General features: G+C 39.7%; 1 protein-coding gene across 1 annotated transcript; it reads left to right on the top strand.

The window, feature by feature from the left end:
• Nucleotides 1-2,369: 2,369 nt before the first annotated feature.
• On the top strand, nt 2,370-5,138 carry LOC115976884 (expansin-A15-like). The gene is made up of 5 exons (XM_031098403.1): nt 2,370-2,470; nt 2,645-2,769; nt 3,517-3,533; nt 3,780-4,068; nt 4,350-5,138. Exons 2-5 carry the CDS (start codon nt 2,660-2,662, stop codon nt 4,657-4,659), a joined length of 726 nt encoding a protein of 241 aa, XP_030954263.1. The 5' UTR covers nt 2,370-2,470; nt 2,645-2,659; the 3' UTR covers nt 4,660-5,138.
• Nucleotides 5,139-24,394: the final 19,256 nt, after the last annotated feature.

The raw sequence follows: 24,394 nt of genomic DNA, 5'->3' as shown, positions 1-24,394 counted from the left end.
AATTCTAAACTAAATGAATAAACCAACGGTATTAATTGTTGAGGATTATGGACCTATACAATTTACTGAGAAGTAGATTTGGGGGAAAAAAAATTCACCCATTTCCCTCTCCCTTGTGTGTGTGTTTGTTTCTCAAAAAAAAAGTTTGTGTATGAATTTCACCTCCCCCCCCCCCCCAAAACTTTACTTGCATGGTTTGGTGATATATGCCAACGTCCATCCAAACAAGTGTTTCCACTATTACAATTGAGTACTGTATAATTTATATATATGAACTACCATCTATAACTCATATGTTATGAGAAAGTTGTGAATAATTAATTTGTCGGTTGTGAGATAGGAGATTTAATTCTGATATCGAAATTCTCCATAATTGTAGGGATTACGTATTTTGGAGGTCAATATTCCACAAAGGTTTTCAAAAACCATAAAAAAAAGAAAAAAGAAAAAAAAAAGTGTTGTCCCTTGTTAGTAAAAATAATAAGAATACCCTTTAAGCCCTTAGGTATTTTAATAAGTCAGGCAAAACCTTTTCCTTCATGAATGCCCATTAATATGATTGACATTAAATTAAAAATAAAAATTTTAATGATTGACATTAAATTAAAAATAAAAATTTTGGCCACTGTCTTGAAGAAATCTAATTGATTGAATTGATTTGGGCAGCAATTCAGTATGTGATAACTTTTCTAAATTTTTAGTATTCTTTCCTTATTGCATAAATATATTGTTGAAGAAGAATATAAGTCGATTCAAGTTGAGGAAACGAAAAAAAGCGTGTAAAAATACCTAAATAACACTAATAAAAGCAAGTAAAGAAATTACATGTCAATTAAGTATGTGGGATATTATATAATTTTGAATAAGATTAAATGACCCAAAAAATCTATATATGATCAACTATGATTAGTTTGTTAGTGATTAATAGTGAACTACAAAGTTTTGGTACTAGTACTTGGTAGTTGTTGTTGTCCTTGTCTCAATATTGTACATCTGGAAAGCATTGACGTGGCTACAAGGGTGCCGCAGCGGCATCCAACGAATGGTGCGGTGGGCGACGCTGTTGCTCACGCGTCGGTGCCACGTCAGATTTTTATTTTTATTTTTTGTTTCCTGATTTGCACCAACTCGAGCCGATTCACGCCAAATAGTGCCGATTCGAGTCGATTCACGCTGATAAGGGTTGAATTGGACCATATCGGCCGGTCAAAACTGATCGATACAAACTGATACTGGCTGATTCAGGTTGATACCAGCCGATTCAGACCAATATCGACTTTGAATCAGGCCAATTCAGACGGCCTCTCTGCTCTTTGCCTCCCCTCTCTCACAGTCTCACTCCCTAAGAACCCTTGGTCACAGTCTCATAGTCTCATTCCTTAAGAACCCTTAGTCACTATCTCACAGTCTTAGTCTCCACTCACCAACAAATGCAGCAGCAGCAGCCGTTCTTTCAAATCTTATCTCGCTGCCCAAGATTCCTAAGTCCCCACCGTACGCTTCTCACCCTTACTTCTATATATTATTATTATTATTATAAATCTTATAACATTGTTATTTTTTGATTCACAATTATTAGTTACTTTTGAAATTATAGGATTTTATTTGTTGAACCCCTAAATTATAGGGTTTAAAAATGTATTTTTCCCCTCAAAAGTTAATATATTATTGCTTTTAAATTTGATATATGTTTATATAATGTGAAAAAATATACTTAACAATATATAGAAAATATTTTAAATAATTTTTTAATCGCTGCATCCGTATCTTATTTTTTCAAAAATTACAAAGTCTTGCACTCGCACCCGCACATGAATCCGGAAACACACCTGTGCTTCATAGACGTTGATATCTAAAGAATTTGAAGTTTTAAACTGCATTTTTTTCTTGGTTAGATATTCTTCTGACCTCTTAATGATACATGGGACGTTTTAAATGCTAATAGACAGTAAGTTGATAGACATGAAGAATGAAATTAAATAAATGTGTTAAACTTGATCTAAAAACCGGCAAAATGATAGTCGTTCTCACAACTTTTTGCTTCATTAACTACCTCTGCAGAGTTATTAATTTGCTGCACTGAAAAATTCCCAATCTTGTCTTCCTCATGCAGCCATTATCGGTTTACATAGTAAGTGCTATACAAGAATAAAAAAAGTTATGAACTCAGGCAATTCCATTCACCGTGCCCCACTTATAATACAAGGATATTTATTCTAAGTCCACGCGGTTTCACCTCTCACAACTGCTTTCATCTGCACTAAGATGAAAATAAAGTTTCAACGCAATTAAAGAGTACCAAAAGGTTCAAAACCACTTGCTTTATGCATTCCCTTACGAATTCCATGGTCCCCCAACAGCTCAAAGATGAGTCAGGTTTGTCGGTCAGGTTTGATGTTGACTCACGTCTATTTATTCCTGCCTCTCAAACCCTCCCTCTTCATTTCCACAAACAATTTCTTCTTTCAAGGTTATGAATTTTCCTTATGCTTCTTCTTCTTCTTCTTCTAAGCTTTTCTTCTAGATTTCTAGTGACTTTTAAGGATAAGAATTAGTAATGTAGTTGCACTTTTTAGTCATTGTTGTGCTTTAGAAGAGTTTACTTACATACATAATGCTGAAGAGCTAGTTTGCTTTTGTGCAGGAAATTACAAAAAAAATGGCACTTTTTGGTTTCTTTCTAGTGGGGTTTATCTCAATGGTCACATCTGTTCATGGGAATTATGGAGGTTGGATAAATGCTCACGCCACTTTCTATGGTGGAGGTGATGCTTCTGCTATGAAGCACGGGTGCGTTTCGGGACTCGGGTGCGGGTGCGGGTGCGGGTGCGGGACTCGGCAATTTTTAAAAAAGGTGGGTGCGGGTGCGGCAGGACTCGGCGATTAAAAAATTATTAAAAATATTTTTATAATATATGTTTAATATATTGCTAAGCATACTTTTACTTTTTCACATTATATAAACAGATATTTTACTAATAATTTATAAAAAAATATTTTACTAATATTTATAAACAAATATTTATAAACAAATATTTTACTAATATTTAACCAAATATTTATAAACAAATATTTAACCAAATATTTAACCAAATATTTATAAACAAATATAAATATTTATAAACAAATATTTTACTAATATTTATAAACAAATATTTTACTAATAATTTATAAACGGTGCGTTTGCACCTTCTTTTTTTTTTTTTTTTTTTTTTTTTTTTTTTTTTTGAATTTCGGCCTGACTCGGCCGTTTCGGCCGTTTCGGCCGATACAGGCCGATACGGCCGATACAGGCCGAGTCGGCCCGATTTCGGCCGCGTCGGCGCCGATTTCGGCCGTATCGGCGCCGAACTGAGCCGCGTCGGCCCGCGTCGGGCCGAATCGGTAAATGCCACGTGGCGGGACGCGGCACGACGCGGCACCGACGCGCGGTCTGCGGCGTCCCTCCCGCGTCGCCGCGTCCCGCCGCGTCGGACGCGGGTGCGCGCCCCTGGGAGCCGCGTCCGTGCATCCCAGTGCTTCTGGGACAATGGGTATGTAAATCTTGCTAAATTGACCTCAATCTAGCTTTATAATGTTTGTAGATATGAGGTACTTACTTTTAGGTCAAATGGCATTACTTGGTATCTTCAACGAAGATGTTTAGACTTCAAAGTTCCAATATGTTATTTCTCTCTTAAAATGCAGCAATTTTTTCTTTTTCTTTTTTTCTTTTTATAGATGAAAATATTTGTTATAATAATGTTCATCTCTTTTTTGACTCTTTTTTTGTTTTATAGGTGGGGCTTGTGGCTATGGAAACCTGTACAGCCAGGGTTATGGGATTAGCACTGCAGCACTGAGCACTGCATTGTACGACAATGGCCTCAGCTGTGGAGCATGCTTTGAAATTAGGTGTGTAAATGATCCACAATGGTGTCTCCCTGGCTCCATTGTGGTCACTGCCACAAATTTCTGCCCACCAGGCGGCTGGTGTGACCCTCCTCAACACCACTTTGACCTCTCTCAGCCTATCTTCCAACATATTGCACAATATAGAGCTGGGGTTGTTCCTGTAATTTACAGAAGGTAGTCTATAATGGGCATTTAACTTACAAGTTTTCTTCTCTTGGTTTCTATCTAGTGTTCATAAATTGCGGTTGTCTCAAAATCTAAACATGTTACGTGAGATTTTCAATTTTTTTTTTCAATGAGAGATAAAGTAGAAATAAGATTCAAACTCAAAATTATACGTTATAATGTTATGATAAATTACCAATAATCTTTAAAGTTCAAACTGTTAAGGAATGGTGAATTTAACTATTTAATCAGAATTTTAACAAAGTCAAGTTCTATACCGTGTTTTGTAGGGTGAGGTGCAGGAGAAGAGGAGGTATTAGGTTCACCATCAATGGCCATTCATACTTCAATTTGGTCCTAGTCACTAATGTCGGTGGGGCTGGTGATGTGCATTCTGTGTCTATCAAGGGTTCAAGAACTGGCTGGCAAGCACTGTCAAGGAATTGGGGCCAAAACTGGCAGAGCAATTCATACCTCAATGGACAAAGACTCTCTTTTCTTGTCACAACAAGTGATGGCCGCAGTTTGGTTTCATACAATGTTGCTCCGGCTAGTTGGTCCTTTGGACAAACATACACTGGCAGGCAATTTCGTTATTAACCATACCTAGCCATAATTAACCTCTATTAAGCATTGTTACATATATAGTGTCTAATAAAGTATGGTATAAGGCTATATGGTCAAAAAAATCTTATAGATTTTAGATAAATATTGGCTCAAAATGAAAGGGGTTGCTTTAAAAGGGCCCTCTTCAATTTGAAATATGAGTGTGAGTTTTTGTAGTTCATGTTATGCTTTGTTTTGAAGCCTATAGAACTTGTTTAATTAGCAGAGATTGAGTGTGTGAGAGAGAGAGAGAGAGAGAGATACTCTGTTAATGGAAGTTTGGTAGTATAATTATTTACTACATGCCACCAGACGTCAAATTATGGAAGTATTCAATAGTGCTTTATATCAGAAGGCATCCATGCTTGCTTCTGTAAGGTTACGGTCACATGCTTTAATAAGCTGCATGTGCCTCTGTCTGTATTTAAGATATTATTTGAATTTAATAGTAGAATTTAACTTTTTCTAGCCAAGGATGATGTATTCTCAACTATTATTGAAGTCATCATTTTTCAGAGACATTATTTGAACTGCATGTGCAAAGAGTTTATTGCTAAAAGCCCTAAACCCTTTTATTTTATTTTTTTTCAATAAGAAAAAATTGGTACAAGGAGTAACCAAAGTAACTTCCCCATCCAAGTATGATCATAGTAACACCTTTTATCTACGACCTCATAACAACAGCAGACAGCAATTGCACGCGTAGAAATTGGTAATAGCAATAAATTACTACTAATGTAGATTGTTAACAAATTGGCTTTTACCCATAGCTTTGTTATAATAATGTAGATGTGCCCTCATGGCTAATGTGTAACTATATATGGCTGCATAACTTTAAAGTTGTGATAATTTAGATGTATCCTCGTGATTCATGACAAATGTTCCTTTAAAAAAAAATGACTGTTGTATAATATTGGCTGTCTAATACATTAATCTTAATACTCCAAATACCATTATTTGCATCACTCAAAAGAGTAATAACCATTACTATTTTCTTTTTTTGAGTAATACTACCATTGCATATCTAAACAGTAATCTATAGTTGGCACCCCTAATATTTCATTTATCCATGGTGGAAATAAAATAAATTAGAAAGTAGTATAATTTATAAGCAAATACCATTTTCCTTTTACTCATGTATAGTAGTTTTCTTGACAGAACTTAGCACTGGTTAAGTAAAAACCTGAAATTCAAAAAGCAAGAAACGATCATATTATACCCTATAACCATGTCCCATTAATACTTTAATTGGTTGGAAAAAAGAAAAACTAACACCTATTAATCTGTAGTCGAGTCAGGATTTTCTTTGAGTGGGTGCACATTTAACTCTAACTAATCAATACATTGATTCTATATTATTTTAATAGAAAATTAAGTTCATATTTCAAATATTATCGTTCATATTTTGAAAATGTTGTGTGATTCTCTTATCATTAAAAGTGGTGGTTGTTACACACATTGTGTGTAACAGATTTTACCCTATCAATAATGTTATTAAAAAAAAAAAAAATTTGTTTATCTCATTGTTTGTAACTTTGCATACACATTACAGTATTACACACATGTTTTACCGTTTTACCGGATAACTCATGTTAAGGTAAGGCAGAATTAAATGGGTGTGCACGACCTCTTGTGTGTTTTAATTTTTAATAGATGACTTTTATACAATATTATATTTGTATATACATACTGTTTTGATAGGAATAAATAACATTAAGATAATAATTCATATTATAAATGAAATTACTCAAAAAAAAAAAATGATGACTTAACAAATATATTTGAACATTTATATGTATTATAACCTAGGGTATAGAGTTTGTTTCTCAAAAAAATTGTTTACATTTTAGAATAAGACAAAACTTAAGTACAATACTTAGATGATGTTCCTTAAATTCATCTTTTAAGATTCAGTCATGTAATTTTTTTCTTATGGGATGAAAATGTATTTTTAATTAAGTACAATTACATGACTGAATTTTAAGAACGAAATTTTAAGGACAATACTTAAATACTGTACCTAACTTTTACTTTTTAGAATATGATCTAGAAAAGTTTGCTGTATGGATCTTAAGTTGAAGGGTACCTTCTTCTTCTTCTTTTTTTTTTTTTTTTTCCTTAATAGTTGGAGGCCGGGTACGCTTTGGCGGTAGGTAGGTTCCCAGTTCATGTTTTGCTTGTCTCCATTATGATGGCTTAATATTTTAGTGTACGTGTAAGAAAGTAAAACATTAAGATATGGTCATACAGTTTGGAAATGATTTCCAAAATCCACCATAAAAGACAACAAGGTACGTGTGCATTATTTAACCTTTTGTCTTACTGTCTGCATGCATTGTCCATGGCCATGGAACAGAGGACGATGCTTTTACTAAAGTAAAAGTGTTCGTAGCATATGGAAAAGAAGTACTATGGACATCTAAGAATTTTGTCTAAAGTGCTATTTAAGAAGTATAAATTACATAATTTTATTTTTTTTTAACTTTTATGTCCATAATATTTTTGAGTATCGTTGACTGGTTTTTTTTTAAAGATATTTGTTAAATGATAATTTTAGAAAAAATTCGATACTATTTTTACGAAAAATATAAAAAATTATGAAAGAAAAAGTTGTTGTTGTTGTTGTTTTTTTTTTTTTTTTTTTTTCATTTTTATAAAAAATATTTAAATTTTTTATTATTATAAGTCAATATACTTAGAATATTTGTTAACTTTTCCCAAGGTATTTTAGCCTACTAAAGTCCCTTATTGAATTTGATTTTTCTTTTTAAAAAATCATATTCTCTCACACATGTATTTATCTCAAAGCCATGGAGTGAAATACTTGGCCGAACAGTTGGTGCCATGGACGGAGCCATTGAATTTTTAAAAAAAATATATTATTATATATGTGGATACTAATTTAGCAATTTTGTTTTATAAAATTACATTTTTGTCTCCTTAACAATATCATTGATTTTTTTAAGAGTATTGTTATAGTCACAAATTTTTCTACAACATTTTTACAAACTGTTAACGTAGCAAATTCTTATTGGTTTACATTTGGACCTACCACTTACATTATTTTTTTACTTGCTAATAACTACTCATCACATTAACAATTTGTAAAAAAGTTTGTAACTCTAACATTTTCTCCATTTTAAAGACCAAATCTAAAACAAAATATAAAAGTCCAAAAAAATTAGTCCCACAACAAAATTACCAATAGTAAAACTAAAAAAAATTAAGCCTAGTCAACTAATTTTACCCAAAACAAACAATCTGACCCTTTAAAAAATTTTGAACAACCAGTAGCTAAGCAGCAGCAGAGTCAGAAGTTGAAATCACTGCATATAACTAGCATCAAAGTAGCCCCCTAACTCTAAGTTCTGGCTCTATCCCTGGTTGGTGTTAGTAGATTTTTTCATAATTTGTTTTTTCAAATATATATATATATATATATATAATTTTTTATATGTATATTAGTGCAACATCACTTTTATATTAGACTACTATTTTATTATTTTTGTTATATATTAATTACTTCAAATCATGCCAACAATTACGAAAAATTGTGTCAATAAACTTAATAAATATTCACTTGGGATTGGATCAAAAAGCTCCATGGGAAAGCAAAAAAAGCCCCATAAAGAGTTAGAGAGATGTAGAATTAGATAATTGGGGTTGGGATATTATAGAAGTGGATTCCAAGTGATAAATAAGTTGGTAGTTTCGAAAGTTGAAGCACCACCGACACATATGGTAGCTGTGAAAGCAGCGAGACAGTAAAGGGAGCCACAAATATTCTGGTCCCAAGGCCAACTGCCCTACTGCAAGAGTTTTAATTTCATGCGACTTTTATTCATCTGGACAAAATCAACGCAATGTAAATGTACAGTTTTTTTGGACCTTCTTTTTATTCCCTGTTTGGCGTCAAGTTGAGCACTTAATGTCCCAATAATACGCCTTGTTTTTTAGCTTCAAAGTACACGTGAAGACACAAACTAGGCTCTACAAGACTATAAGAGTAAATAAGAAAAACCAGAACCTTATAAAATAGGAGCTCTGGCTAGTGGGAAAGTGATAAGGGGCAAGAGACAAGGTGAACAGTGCACACGTATAAGGTGCACCACTCAAAAGAAAACTCTTTTCTTCAAAAGAATCGAAGGTTGAATTAATATATCTAAAAGAGAATGTTAAGACAAAAACAAATGGTAATATATTCGCACATTATAATTGATGTAACATTACTTTTATATAATTTTATCAATTAAAATATATTATCTCATTATATAAATATATGTTTATCACTAATATAAATTTTATTATATAGTAATCACAATATTTTAATAATTGTAAAAGAGGTTATGAAATTTTTTGTGCCATTAAACCTATTATATCTTAAATGGTGAGTTTATACTAATAAATAATGGATATATTAATTGCTAGCATAAATTTTTAAGTGATACTACTAGAGATACCATGTATTTCATTATGTAATGTTTACAAATTGATATGTTATCAATCATAAATAGTAATTCAAATATTATTTTATTATGTTGCTAAAGTTCACCAATTATATATATTGCCACATCAATTTGTAAATATTTTGTTATAAAATTTTAATTCTAACTTATATATTGACTTATCATTTACGTGCATTATGTATATATAGTATCGATCTCAAGCTTGTATAATATTTAGAAAAAAAAAAAAAAATTGATAGACGCATCATGTAACAAATAAATGATGTATGACATTACAAATAGCCATGTAAATGGGTAAAGAATTTCAATAAAGGTTATGATAATCATAGCTTTTGGTCAAAATATTTTTCGCTATGATGATTACTTCTTCTTTGAAGTCATTTTTTGCTGGCATTTTAGTGTGAGGATTGGCACTCTGGCCTTGTTCCCTCATAGTCTTTTGCAACATTAGCGAGGACTTCTTCTTTTAAGTTTCCAAACAAATTTGTTGCAATGGCTAATGCAATTCGCTTTGGTTTCGTTAAAAAGCAAGGAATAAAGTTTGAGTGTGCATTGTGCAAGCATTTCCCAACTTTAGTGAATATAATTTCTGCAATAGGAAGAAATGTATATCAAAGTCAACTAGTCAAGATTCTACTCATTTATATATAGTTGCTTTGGATCATTAAAAAAAATCTATCATTTCTAAGGTACGTCGTTTTCGTTAACCTATGGTTAAATTGTTTTATACACCAATACCCAGAATCATGCTAGACATAGAGACCCCATATCTTTAATTTGCATTGGCATGCTACTCACAGCTATGTATCTAGCCAAGCTGTATCCAAATACTACAGCAATTGCACCGTCACAAGCTAGATACTTCTGTTCCATGTCATAAGAATATTAACATTACAATCAAACGCGGTTTCCTAATAATTTAATTTGGTTTCCACAAATATAGCAGTGAGCCCCAACTATGACTTTAGAGCAAATATTATATCGTGTTTAATTAAGAGGCGAGGTCTTTGTGCAATATAAGTGCTTTTGTATAAGTAATGTGATTTGAGTTTGAGTAGCGAATTAAACTCTCCGAAATTGTGAATAAGATTGTTTATCAATCATCTATTTAAAACCCTCTAGACGTGAGAGTCATTTGCATTGGATATGTCATTTAAAATATATATATATATGTTCTGATTAAATAAGGTGATTATAGAGAAGATTAGTTGGTCAATTCAGCTATTAGGAAGCTAATTTTGAAATGGTGTTAGCCTGCAAGTTGGCTAAATTACTAGGGAAAGTGATGGGGCCTAATGAGGACATTGGGATAGATAATGGACCCACGTAACGGTTCTTTACGAGACAACATTCTTAATTGAATTTTGGTAGTTACAATTACATCCCACGTTGTATATATTGATCAGACAGAATTTCTAGTTGGCCCATGCTTGCATGGGTGGCCACTTCATTGATTTGCCATAGATTTAAGGTAGTCATGTTTCTTGGGCTCTAGGACAAAAGCCCAGACTTCATAATCACACTTGACACTACCTAGGCCTACCTTGGCAAACAATTTTTTTTTATGGCTGACCAGTAAAGAAATGGTTTTCTAGTTCTTCCATAACTGAAAATGTAATAATCTTATTGAAGTTGAAAGTAAGCTTAATTACTAAAACCATTCAAGTGTATAAACTTGTTAACACGTTTTGGGTTTGACATTTGCATATAAAATAATTAGGACTTTTCTGTAGAGCTCTTTGAAGTTTTATTTTAAAAACCAGCGTGAAAACATTGCTCCTTAAAAAAAGAAGAAAAAAAAGAAAGCAACGCACTGTTTTCCCAAAATCTTAAGGGGCACATCAATCTAGAAAGGGGTCTAATTTTTTTTTTTGATGGTAGAAAGGGGTCTAATTGTTTAATAGTCTAGTCGATCAACACATTCATTCAATTCAAAGCACCTGAGATTAAAAAACACACACACACACAGCTTGTCAATGTAAAACTCTCCTATATATAAATACTAAATCATAATAATATTTATGACAATGTCGGTCATAGTATGCTAGTCCCAGCACATCGATATATTCATATGAACATCATGGTTTGGTGCTAATCCGAACAATGTGTTACTTTGCACACGCGCACATAAAATTTTATTGCAACAAAAGGATAAGTTACGTACGGTCCATCCTATTCTATTATACAATACTAAAAAGTTTATTAATTTTTTTTTTATGGTATTATACTGTACTAAGAAAAAGAGTTCATTCTACGGTATCTCTCCAAAAAAAAAAAAAAAAAAAAAATAAAAAAAAGTTAAGAGTTTTACGATTTAGCCGCACTATCTGATTTCTCTCATTAAAAAAATAAATAATTAAAAAAAAAAAAACCAGTAGATTTAGGGCCAAAAAATTACAAGAATGAAAAGTCGGAGAAGTTAGAGAATTGGAAGTTAAAGAATGGCTTACTCCCAAGGACAAGTAATAAAATAATAGGTTTGGCTTAACTTCAATATTTTTTAAATTGGATATGTCTCTTTGTTTTAAATATATAATGACAAGTGGTAGTAAATTTTAATCTCCACATTTTATTTAGTTAGTGAAAAATGTGACAGTTTCTCATTAAAACAAAAAAGAGATTCCAATTAAAAAAGTTCTAGGTTACCCAAACCTTAAAATAATATAAAATGATACCATAATAATGTTAGACTATACATACCTTAAATAAATAATAATAGTCACTCATTTTCATGGAAGAGCCTAACAAATTTGACCATCTTATAATAATTTTTAGTTTTTGCATCTAACAAATCCAATTTTTCAATAGCCTGTATTAAATTATTTATGTCAAGAGCCTTATAGTTTAAATGAATGACTTTTTTTTTTTTTTTTTTATAAATGTTTTCAACGGATACCCCATTATCAAATTGTAGTTGCACGATTTTCCTGGCCCAAATTCTATTGATCAGGCCTTGGCCTAAGGCGCAACCCACAATAAATATTTGTAGAGGATGGGTCAAAGAACTTAGCCTCAGTGAGCCTATTCGGTCTGATACATGAACAATACTGTTGCAGAAAAATAAAAACACAAGAATGGATCTCTAACGTGTGATTCTATTTCTTCAGTTCCGAATACCGTTTTTCGTCCCCCTTCTTTGAGGGACTCCATTACATTATATAGTTCTCCTCCTCTCATCTCGACCTTACACTTGTTGATCATCTAAGCATCTACTTAAGCATCTGTCCCATCAGACGCCCTTGTCACTCCCTTTGTGAGTTGCAGAGGCCAAGGTGGTACTGTTCAGGGGTCTTTTCCTCATTAATGCGGCCAAGAGGGTGGTTGGGGCGTAATTAATGTGGTGGTGGCAGCTTTCCATGAGATATTTTGGATTTTATTCATTTTATATGTTGGGAGGATGAACTGAAATGGTTGGGGAGAGTTCCTCGTCTGGGCTTCGTAATGTCCGAGGAGGAGTTACTCCTCGGACAGGTTTCCTTGGCGATATTGGGACTGGGTAATGCTTTATCTGTGGTTTCTCTTCGGACAGGACGCTCCTCGGACGGGCCTGAATTTAGACTAGCCCATTATTTTTGGGCCGGGCCCCACAATAGCCCCTCAAAACTCCGATTTTTATCTCATTCTGAGGAGAAAAGCAGGGTTTTGATGTTTGTGAGAGGATGGAAATAAGGAGAGCGTGGGGCGCGCGTGCGGACAGTTACTTTTGACGCGTTACAATTTACGAGGCGCGGCCATTAACTTCTGGAGGCGTTATGTTCCCCTCATCCAATGGTGTGGCGTAGATCGAACGGCCATCATTTTTTCTCGTATTTTTAGGCAGGAGTGATCTTTTCTCTCTCCTTCCGGCTATATAAGACGTCAGAGGGGTTCAGTTCCTTCTTTTTATCTGCATTTCATAAACCTCAGAGGCTTCCAGAGAACTCCATCGAATCCCAAAGATATACGAATACTTGCGTCCGTTACGCCATCGTAGCCGTTTTTCGTGAAGCGTTTCCTCCAGGAGAGATTTCCAGGCGTCTCATTGAGCGCTTTGTGAAGGTACCAGTAAATTTCGTTCATCTTGCCGTTTCAATTCCCTTCTCGGACTCTACCTTTCTCCTCGGTCTTTACTTTCATTCCCCCAATTCAGCTCAGAGGGGTAGATTCGAAAAATTAGTAAAAACTCCGGCCGCTATGGAGGCCTTTAGGGCAAAATACCACATTCCCCCGGGGGTGGGGCTGCAGTACTGTCCTCTTAAAGGAGTATTGACAGAGAGAGGTGAGGGGGAAGTTGTTATCCCCATGATTGCTTTCATAGAGGGGGGGATGACATTTCCCATGCGTAGGATTACAAGGGAATACCTGTCCAACCATAGGTTGACGCCGTATCAGTGTGCCCCGAACATGTTCAAGATACTAGGCTGTGTAGATGTCTTAGACGAGCGGATGAATCTAGGCCTTACTTGGCACGATGTGGCTTATCTGTATGAGTGTCACCGCCTCGGGGATGATGGGTATTATCTTAAATCCCGGAACGAGGACGTTAGGTTGATCTCTTGTCTCCCAATATCCAATAAGACCGTGAAGAATGACTTCCTTATTGCTTCAGGGGAGTGGTTCGACGGTATTCGTTGTCCAACTCGGGCAGGAACCCCAGGTGCGGCGTCTTTAGGGCCAGTCCTTTTTGGGAAAGGATTTAGTATTGAGGGGTTATTTTTCTCACTTTCTTTGTAATTGGAAAATTTCATGAACTAACCCCACTTTTCTTGGTTGTCTGCAGATAAAGTTCACGTCACTCCTCGGATAAATTTTGTGAACGTGCCAGCGTTGAACTACCTTCTCAGGTCGGAGATTTACGTTACCGAGGACGGACAGTTGCGTGCGGCCCATCTGGTTCTGGGCTATCAACCTTTGAGCAGCTCTTTCCAGGCCATCGGTCACGCCATAAGGGCCGGTAGTCCGAGGCTGGCTAGGATTGACGTGTCCAAAGACGGGTTCCTAGCTCAACGTGATCTGCCTCCAGTCGTGCTACCCAGTGTTAGAAATCCCTACTTAGCAGAGCAGCTACCTCCGATAAACGAGCCTGGCGCTGCTGTTTCGGTTGAAGAGGAAGCTGAATCATCTCGTCTTTCCCTTGAGGAAGAGATAGACGAGTTTTATTTCGAGGAGGAAGTTCAGCAAACCCCCTTGGTGGAACCTTCTGATCCTGAAGGAGAGCAGGACCAACATTCCGCAGTTGGTGTTCCCTCAATCGTTATCTGCTCGGACGATACTTCGGACGAAGAGGCAGAGCCCATGGCAGGAAAGGGAAAAACTCTAAAGGAGCTGATGGCCTCCCGAGGGAAAGGTCAGTCATCGAAAGGACCAATTCCATCACAGGTTAAAACCCTTCCTTCTGTGGTCCCTCAGGGCACCTCGGAACCTGGCCTTAAGGTTAATCCGGACCTGAAGAAGAAGAGACCGGTTGACACCCCTGAGGAGGGTGAGGTGATTGCCCAGCCGACCAAGCAGCAAAAAACCACTCGGGTGCCAAGGAGCAGAAGGGGTAACTCCTCGGAGAGCCGGGATGAGGAGAACCTTGCTGAAGTGCGCGCTACCCCACATGCATGGAACCCCAAGTTGGAGCTAGATGGGGTTGCCATCCCCTTCAATGCTTCGGTCCGAGAGTATAACCGAGGCCGGGCAGGGTACGTGGCAGATGCCTTAGAGCAACCCCTACTCCTTCCTCGGGACATGGAGGGCTATAGGCGGTTCTCTCAGCCCGAGATCTTCTTATCCCTTAAAAGGGATCTCGCGATGGTAAGTAATCCTTTTACTGTTTTATTAATTTACTTAACCTTGTTAGATTTTTAAAACAATCTTGTTTCGTTCGTAGATTACTCAGCAGGTGTTTGTGGCTGAGGAGTTTTGCCGTGATAATCGCAGTCGAGCTGAGGCTGAGACCCAGACTCGATCGGAGATGGAGAAAACCTTGGGGTCCCTTAAGCACGATCACTTTGAACTCACGGAGAAGTTCAAGGATTCGGAGCAACGGCGCAAAAGTGCAGAGGCTGGTTTGAAAAGTGCTGAGTCCCAGGCGGAGGACCAGCGCAAAGAACTGTACTCGACCCAGATCAACCTCGCTACCGAGAGGTAGGCAGTGCTGGATCTCAAGACTGCTCTGCAAAAAGTCGAGGATGAGCTGAGGCGGGTCAAAGAGGAGGCCCAGCTGATCCGAGAGGCCTCAGAGGCTGAAAAGAATGCTGCTCGCCTGCTCGGGGCCCAAGAAACGGAGGCCAGGTTATCCGAGGAGATTCCCGAGGTGTGCAGGGACTACTGCAGTATCTCATGGGCTCATGCCCTTGATGCTACAGGAGTTCCTGCCGATTCAGTGCTAAGACTGCCCGAGAACATTTTCTATCCTGCGGAGATCCGAGAGAATCCTGATGACGTCCAAGTGGCTTTAGAGCAGGATCTGGCGGTGCCTGATGCCGTCCCTGTGCCTGTTATGGCGAAGGATCCCGCCACTAACTCTACCATCGAGGTTCCTCCCCCTCAGCCCGAGCAAAAAGAAGATCCTCCTGCTAAGGCTTAGTTTTTTAGGCTCTTAATTTTTGTATTCCCTTCTTCTTTTTCTTCTTTCTTTTTTTTTCTTTAAATGAGAATTGTCCTATTTTTGCGCTCTTTTGTAAGGACCTCTCTTTGTATTGCCCTCGGAATATCAATATAGAATGTTTACTTTGCTTTCTGTGGATGCATGCCAGTGTTGCTTGCCCTTTTTTTTTTTTGTGAACATTTACAGCGGCATAGATAAATGTAAACGGTCAAGGTAAAAAGGATTGTTGGGCAACGCATTTGAATGAGGGTTGCAATGGTGCTAGACTGCGCGCACGCCTTAAAACGATTTCCTTTAAGTAATAATCTCCCAATCTATCATAAGTAATAATTTCCCTTAAGTCTGCGTTCCGAGGAGCCATGCAGGACTTAGGTTCTGTTTAAAATTATGAATAGTTGCCTTAAGTAATAATTTCCCCTAAGTCTGTGGTCCGAGGAGCCATGCAAGACTTAGGTTCTGTTTAAAACTTATAAAAATTGTCATGAGTAATAATTTCCCCTAAGTCTGCGGTCCGAAGAGCCATGCAGGACTTAGGTTCTGTTTAAAACTTTGAATAGTTGCCTTAAGTAATAATTTCCCCTAAGTCTGTGGTCCGAGGAGCCATGCAGGACTTAGGTTCTGTTTAAAACTTATAAAAATTGTCATGAGTAATAATTTCCCCTAAGTCTGTGGTCCGAGGAGCCATGCAGGATTTAGGTTCTGTTTAAAACTATGAATAGTCGTAAATAGACCAGTAGGCACAAGATAATTACGAAACAAAATGTGGGCTAAGCCACTTTCATTAATAGTAATATCTTCTGAGGTTATTTACATTCCATGGTCGAGGTACAGTTTTTTCATCCAAATCTTCTAGATAGTACGCGCCTATCCCGGCTACAGACGTTATACGGTACGGTCCTTCCCAATTGGGCCCCAACTTGCCCCAAGAGGGGTTCTTTGCGCTGCCGAGAACCTTCCTCATCACGAGATCACCTGGACCCAGGGGTCGCAGTTTAACATTGGCATCATATCCCTGCCTCAGCTTCTGGTGATAATAGGCCATATGAATCGTTGCTTTTTCCCTTCTTTCCTCGGCTAAGTCTAGACTTCTTCCCAACAACTCATCGTTATCGTTTGGGGTAAACGAGATAGATCTTAGCGTGGGAAAGTTGTTCTCGATTGGGAGCACGGCCTCTGCCCCATAAGTCAATGAAAAGGGGGTCTCACCGGTTGACCGCCGTGGCGTTGTCCGATAAGTTCATAGGACGTGCGGGAGCTCTTCTACACATCTCCCCTTTGCCTCATCCAGCCTTTTCTTCAGTCCGTTCACTATGACCTTGTTCACGGCCTCAACCTGCCCATTTCCTTGGGGATAGGCAGGGGTGGAATATCGGTTAATGATCCCAAGCTCGCGGCAATACTCCCTAAAGCCCTTACTGTCGAATTGAAGACCATTGTCAGAAATGAGTGTACGTGGAGTTCCGAAGCGGGTGATAATGTTCTTCCAGATGAATTTCTGGGCATTCACGTCCCTAATGTTGGCCAAAGGTTCAGCCTCCAACCATTTAGTGAAGTAATCGGTTCCGACTATTATGTATCGCTTGTTCCCCACGGCTTTGGGAAAAGGTTCGACAATATCAAGACCCCATTGCGCGAACGGCCACGGGCTAGAGAGGGGGTTGAGAACCCCTCCGGGTTGGTGGATATTCGGGGCAAATCTTTGGCACTGATCGCACTTCTTGGCGTACTCTTGGGCCTCTCTTTGTATGTTCGGCCACCAGTATCCTTGGGTGAGTGCCCTATGCGCCAGCGACCTTCCTCCGGTGTGACTTCCACAAATTCCCTCATGTAACTCCTCAAGTAGAGACTCGGACTCTTCTGGATGTACGCAGAGTAGGTACGGTCCAAAATAGGAGCGCCGATATAGTTTGTGATCCTCTGATAGCCAGAACCGAGGAGCGTTCCTACGTATCTTCTCGGCCTCTAATTTTTCCTCTGGTAAGATGTCGCTTTGGAGGAAGTCCTTATGGGGTCCATCCAGCTCGGACTCTTCCTGATCTGATGGACTTGGGCTGGGTTTTTGCTGATGGGACCTGCCTGGGCTAGATTTTCAACAAGGATCAATCGCGGCAGATTATGCACCGAGGACGTGGCTAGAGTGGCCAGCGAGTCTGCATGGGTGTTTACACTCCTGAAAATGTGTGTCAGATTGAAGGACTCGAAACCCGTCTGTAGGCGTTTGACCTATCCTAGATACTCCTGCATTCTAGCATCTCTGGCTTCCAGCTCACCCATCACTTGTCCAACGACCAACCTGGAGTCCGAGAATACCTCTATCATTCTTCCGCCCAATCTTTGAACCATTGTCATTCCTTGAAGTAGGGCTTCGTATTCGGCTTCATTGTTCGTAGCCGAGAATCCAAGTCTCAATGATTTTTCAATGGCAGCACCGTCCGGCGATATTAAAACTATTCCGACTCCAGATCCTCTTTGGTTGGCCGCGCCATCCACGTAGACCTTCCAACGCAAGGTTCCCCTTGCTGAAATTGCACCGACCGTTTTTCCATCCATGTCTTTCTTTTCGGTTACTGTTTCTATAGAGGGTTCGGCGAACTCCGCTACCAAGTCTGCAAGGACCTGACCTTTGATGGAGGATCTAGGCATATATTTGATATCAAAGGCCCCCAAAAGCGCACTCCACATGGCGATCCTTCCTGTGTAGTCAGCGCTTCGAAGCACTGCTCGAAGGGGAAGCTGAGTTAAGACGATGACCGTATGCGCCTGAAAGTAATGAGGGAGTTTCCGTGTGGCATGTACTATCGCCAGGATTGCCTTTTCTAGAGGTAGGTATCTCACCTCGGCCTCATGTAAGGATTTGCTCACATAGTAAACCGGTCGCTGCACCCCATTATCATCCCGTACCAGTACCAGGCTTACAACATGGGGGGCTACAGCGATGTACGCAAACAGCACCTCGTCTGCCTCAGGGCTGGACATGATGGGTGATCGTGAAAAGTATTCCTTAAGCTGCTGGAAAGCCCGAACACAATCCTCCGACCATTCAAACCCTTTCCACTTGTTTATCAGGAGGTAAAAAGGTCGACATCGGTCTGCTGATCGCGATATGAACCGGTTTAACGTTGCAATCATACCAATGAGCTTCTGCACTTCCTTCGGGTTCCGAGGAGCCTGTAGATTGTTAATTGCCTTGATTTGATCGGGGCTTACTTCTATTCCCCTGTGGGTTACCATGTACCCCTAAAATTTCCCCGACCCGACCCCGAATGAACATTTGGAAACATTCAGCCGCAACTGATGTTCCCTCAAGATAGCGAAGATTCTTTCAAGGTCTTTCACGTGCTCGGACACCCTTTTACTCTTCACAACCATATCGTCTATGTAAACCTCAATGATCTTGCCCAACTGTGGCTCGAACATCCGGGTCATCATCCTTTGGTAGGTTGAGCCAGCGTTCTTCAGCCCAAAGGGCATTACCTTATAGTGATAATTTTCGATGGGTGTCATGAAAGCTGTCTTCTCCTGGTCTTCTAGCGCGAGGGGTATCTGATGATAGCCCTGGAAGGCGTCCAGGAAACTCATTCGAGGGTGACCCACGGTTGCATCCACCAATCTGTCGATTCGGGGCAGGGGGAATGGGTCCTTAGGGCACGCCTTGTTCAGGTCCGTGAAGTCCACGCAGACCCTCCACTTCCCTGTCTTCTTCTTTACCACCACAGTGTTTGCCAACCATTCAGGGTAAAAGACCTCCTTAATAGCCCCCGCTCTTTTCAGTTTCGCCACTTCGTCTTTTACGGCACTAGCATGTTCCTTTGAAGGGCGTCGGGGTGGCTGCTTCTTCGGAGTGGAAGAGGGGTTGACGTTCAGGTAGTGACAAATAAGGCTAGGATCAACTCCCGGGGCGTCGTAGGCGTCTTATGCAAACACATCGACATTCCCTCTGAGAAATCTGACCAGTTCCTCTTTTTCCTGAGAAGGCAACTCAGAGCCGATCTGGAAAAACTTCTCCGAGTCGTTGTTGACAGCGACCTTATCTAAACTTTCACACCTTATCTCCTCGGTTAGTCCATCGTCTTGTTCTGCCGAGGCGGCTGATTGCTATAAACTTTTAGGGGCCGAGGACTCGGCATGAGGCCGATGTAAGACGGCGGCCACCACACACTGCCTGGCCACGGTCTGATCTCCTCGGATCTCTTCTACTTGTCCTCTGGATGGGTACTTTACTTTCTGGTGAAGTGTGGAGGACACGGCCTCTAGGGCGTGGATCCATGGCCTTGCAACTATTGCGGTGTAGGGTGAATAAGCGTCGACCACGATAAAGTTTACCTCCACCACCTCCGCCCCAGTCTGTATGGGTAGTCGGATTTGCCCCTTTGGCGTAACAATCCTTCCCTCGAAGCTGAGAATGGGGGAGTCATAAGCTGTCAAGTCTTCCGGCTTCAGGTTCAGCCCCTTGTATAGATCAGGGTACATTATCTCCACCGCACTTCCCGAGTCTACTAATACCCTTTTCACATCGAAGCCCCTAATTCTCAACGTAACCACCAAGGCATCGTCGTGGAGTTGAATAGTCCCTCTCTTATCCTCGTCCGAGAATCCCAGCATCAGAGAGTTTCCCTTTTTTGACCTCTTGAGTTCCCTCTGCCTGCCCTCGAAGGGGAGCTGATCAACAGCCAGTACCCTAGGAAGGGGTGGCCCAGTTCTTCCTGGTGCTGCGAGGATGACATGTATCGTTCCGGTGGGGGGTCTTAGGAACACGTCCTTTCGAGACTCTTGTACTACCTGACCGGGGTGGCCGCTCGAGGGGTGCAAAAGGTGATGTAGCTTCCCTTCTCGGACCAACTGGTCTAGGTGATTCCACAGATTCCTGCAATCCTCAGTGGTATGCCCATGGTCCTGATGATAGTGGCAGTACAGGTTCTGGTTACGTTTGGAAGGGTCTCCAGCCATCTTTTCCGGCCATCTGAAATAGGGCTCGTTCCTTACTTTCTCCAGTACCTGCTGTACTGGCTCCTTGAAGACAGCATTTACAGCCTGCGGGTTGCTTTGTCCAGCCTGTCGCGAAAAATCTCTCCTCGGATGGCTAGGGTTATACCGTTCAGATCTAAAATCATTTGTTTTGAGGGGAATGACCTTCTCCTTTATCCTTCCTTGCAGCTGATCTTCCTCCACCCTTTTGTATTTGTCGATCCTATCCCTCAACTGATCAATGTTGGCAACCGGTTTACCAGTGAGGGATTTCCTTAAGCCATGCTCGGTGGGGAGCCCGCTTTTGAACGTGCTGATAGCGACATCATCATGGTTATCATCCAGGTCGTTATACACCTCCCAATATCTATCCGAGTATGCTTTCAGAGTCTCTCCTTCGTGCATGGATAAGGACAATAGTGAACCGAGGGGTCTGGGGACTCTGGTGTTGGTGATAAAGCGGGAGCAGAAATCCCGAGCGAGCTGCTTGTATGAGCTTATGGAATTCGTCTTCAGGCCGTTGAACCACCTCATCGCCATTGATCCCAAGCTGGACGGGAAGATTTTGCACATAAGGGCTTCATTTTGCGAGTAGATTGCCATTTTTTGGTTAAACTGGCTCACATGCTCTACCGGGTCTGCTCGGCCGTTATAGATGGCGAATGCCGGTTGGTTGAAGCGTCGAGGCAGCTTAGCCCCTTCAATTCTATACGTGAAGGGGGACCTTGAAACCTAGTCTAGCGCTTTCTTCATGGCATCGTTTCCAGAGCCCTTGCTGGATGTGCTCTCATACTTCCACACAGGGCGTGGTTCCCTTTCGTAGGAAAAGGTTTCACTTGGGGGGGTCCTTGACCTCCATCGGTAACTCGCATCCTCCGCATTAGAGGACTCGTCTGAGTCAGAAGGAGATCGTTTTCGCTGCACTCGTCGTAGCTTCTTTTTCAGATCATCTATCTCTCGCTGCATGGCCTGGTGACTATTTCGCCTCTGGGACACATGACTACCTATCTGAGTGTGACTCTGGCTTGTCCGGATAGTATGCACACTTCCCTCACGATTTCCCCTGCCGCCTGGGTTGACGGGGTTATTTTGCCTCTAGGACTCGGCGGGTTGTGTCTGTTGGGAGTTAGCCTGGTGAGGATTCTCCTGGTGCGGACCTAGTTTTGCCATGCTCGACCGTTGTGCTAGCTAATGCCCTAGTTCTTCCCACAGACGGCGCCAATTGTAGTTGCACGATTTTCCTGGCCCAAATTCTATTGATCAGGCCTTGGCCTAAGGCGCAACCCACAATAAATATTTGTAGAGGATGGGTCAAAGAACTTAGCCTCAGTGAGCTTATTCGATCTGATACATGAACAATACTGTTGCAGAAAAATAAAAACACAAGAATGGATCTCTAACGTGTGATTCTATTTCTTCAGTTCCGAATACCGTTTTTCGTCCCCCTTCTTTGAGGGACTCCATTACATTATATAGTTCTCCTCCTCTCATCTCGACCTTACACTTGTTGATCATCTAAGCATCTACTTGAGCACCTGTCCCATCAGACGCCCTTGTCACTCCCTTTGTGAGTTGCAGAGGCCAAGGTGGTACTGTTCAGGGATCTTTTCCTCATTAATACGGCCAAGAGGGTGGTTGGGGCGTAATTAATGTGGTGGTGGCTGCTTTCCATGAGATATTTTGGATTTTATTCATTTTATATGTTGGGAGGATGAACTGAAATGGTTGGGGAGAGTTCCTCGTCTGGGCTTCGTAATGACCGAGGAGGAGTTACTCCTCGGACAGGTTTCCTTGGCGATATTGGGATTGAGTAATGCTTTATCTGTGGTTTCTCTTCGGACAGGACGCTCCTCGGACGGGCCTGAATTTAGACTAACCCATTATTTTTGGGCCGGGCCCCACACAAATCATTAAAAAAAATCATTAAATTATTATTTTTTAAATTTTAAAAAAGGCTACATAATTAACTTTAGCATTGGGCAATTGGTGTGATTACAAATATTGCATAATTCTAGCTTGGATAATATAAAATTAGCATTTTCTAGATTGACCATTCTCCTACAAAACCACAAAGCTGTTCATTTTATAATTTTTGAAAATTCTTTTAAAATTTCACTATGTCTAAGAAAACTACTTAGCAAAGCAATTTCTTGTGCTTTACCTTCTTCAGATTTTTTCTTATGCTTTTGCCACTGCAAGATGCCAAGATGGGTCATCGTACACTCCAAAAACGGTGACGTATTCAAACAAGCTCATTGATCAATATCTGTGCAAAATGTGATAAAATATGTACTACCCACCAAGTGTTTTTGCTCAAATGCTTGAAAGGAATATCATGTCAAGAATGCACTTAATTGTTAAATCACATGTACTCGAGTTGTTCAAATGTGGATGGCGCTATGCAGGTTAATTTTGAATAACATGCTTTGATGAGATAAATTTTGTTCCCTTACGATTTAGTCATTGGAATATATGTGATCGACCTTAATTAGTCTATTTAGAGTTCATGTCTCCCAAAAGTTTTGAGACAGAGACTTTGTTGTTTTTCTCCTACAATTCGGGCATTAATGGACTTATAGAACCTAGGTATCTATGGGAAGCTATGCAAGTTTTGGATAAGTGTGGTATGAGATAATGTCACTTATTTAACCATTTTTGGCCTTGTGCTTGTCTTAAAGATTTGAGGTTTGGTTAGCCCGTTCATGGTAAGATGGTGAAGAGTGACCTTGAATATCAAGATCAAGGCAAGCATTAGTGTTCACATGTGAGTAGGATGGTTAGTCACACGTGAGAGTGGTTGTTAGTTTGTTAGCTCAGCACTCTATTTTTCGTTCCTAGCTGAACTTGATGCTGTATATAAAGGCACAAGCTAAATTAATTCAACGATAATTCAGTTTTTCCCAATTCTTTCATTTCTCATATGGTATTAGAGCTCTTAGAAGCTTAAAATTCTAAGGTTTTACAAATCTGGGAATTTTTCTTTCATCGTCCACCATTGTTACTTTTCTCCAAGCTTTCTCAAGCTTTCTCAAAATCTATTCAAGCTTTTCTTTTTTGCTTTAATGGCTGACGCAACAACAGCTAACACTTCCACCACTGAATTTTCATCTTCTTCGCAAGACTCATATAATCTCAATGATCCCCTGTTCTTACATCTTGGAGAAAATCTAAGGGCTGTTCTTACTTCTCAGCCTCTGGTTGGAGAAGAAAATCATTCTGCTTGGGCAAGATCAGTGAGGAAATCTTTGATTGGCAAAAATAAGCTTGGCTTTATAGATGCTTCTATAACCATTTCTTCTCCACTCGTGAATTCACCAACAACTATTCAAGCATGGATTCGTATTGATAATATAGTTGGCACTTGGATCATCAACTCAGTATCACCAAAACTTCAGGGTAGTATCATTTATAGAGATATTGCTTTTGAGATTTGGACTGAGCTTCGAGACACATTCAGTCAAGGAAATGGGACCAAGGTTTTCAATATCTGGAAGCAAATTGCTGAGATTCATCAGGGAGAACAATCACTCACTGATTACTTCACTCAGCTTAAAGTCTTGTGGGATCAGCTTCAGAATCTTAGTCCATTTCCTCAATGCATTTGTGGTAAGTGTGTGTGCAATGTTAATCAGAGGTTGAAGGATCTTCAAACCAAAGAAGCCATAATGAAGTTTCTCATGGGAGTCAATGATGTGTTTTCTCAAGTTAGAACACAAATTTTGCT

The sequence above is a fragment of the Quercus lobata genome, chromosome 2 (assembly GCF_001633185.2).
Source record: "Quercus lobata isolate SW786 chromosome 2, ValleyOak3.0 Primary Assembly, whole genome shotgun sequence".
NCBI lineage: Eukaryota > Viridiplantae > Streptophyta > Magnoliopsida > Fagales > Fagaceae > Quercus > Quercus lobata.
The sequence above is the reverse complement of the archived record's forward strand: the minus strand, read 5'-3'. Positions and strand labels throughout refer to the sequence as shown.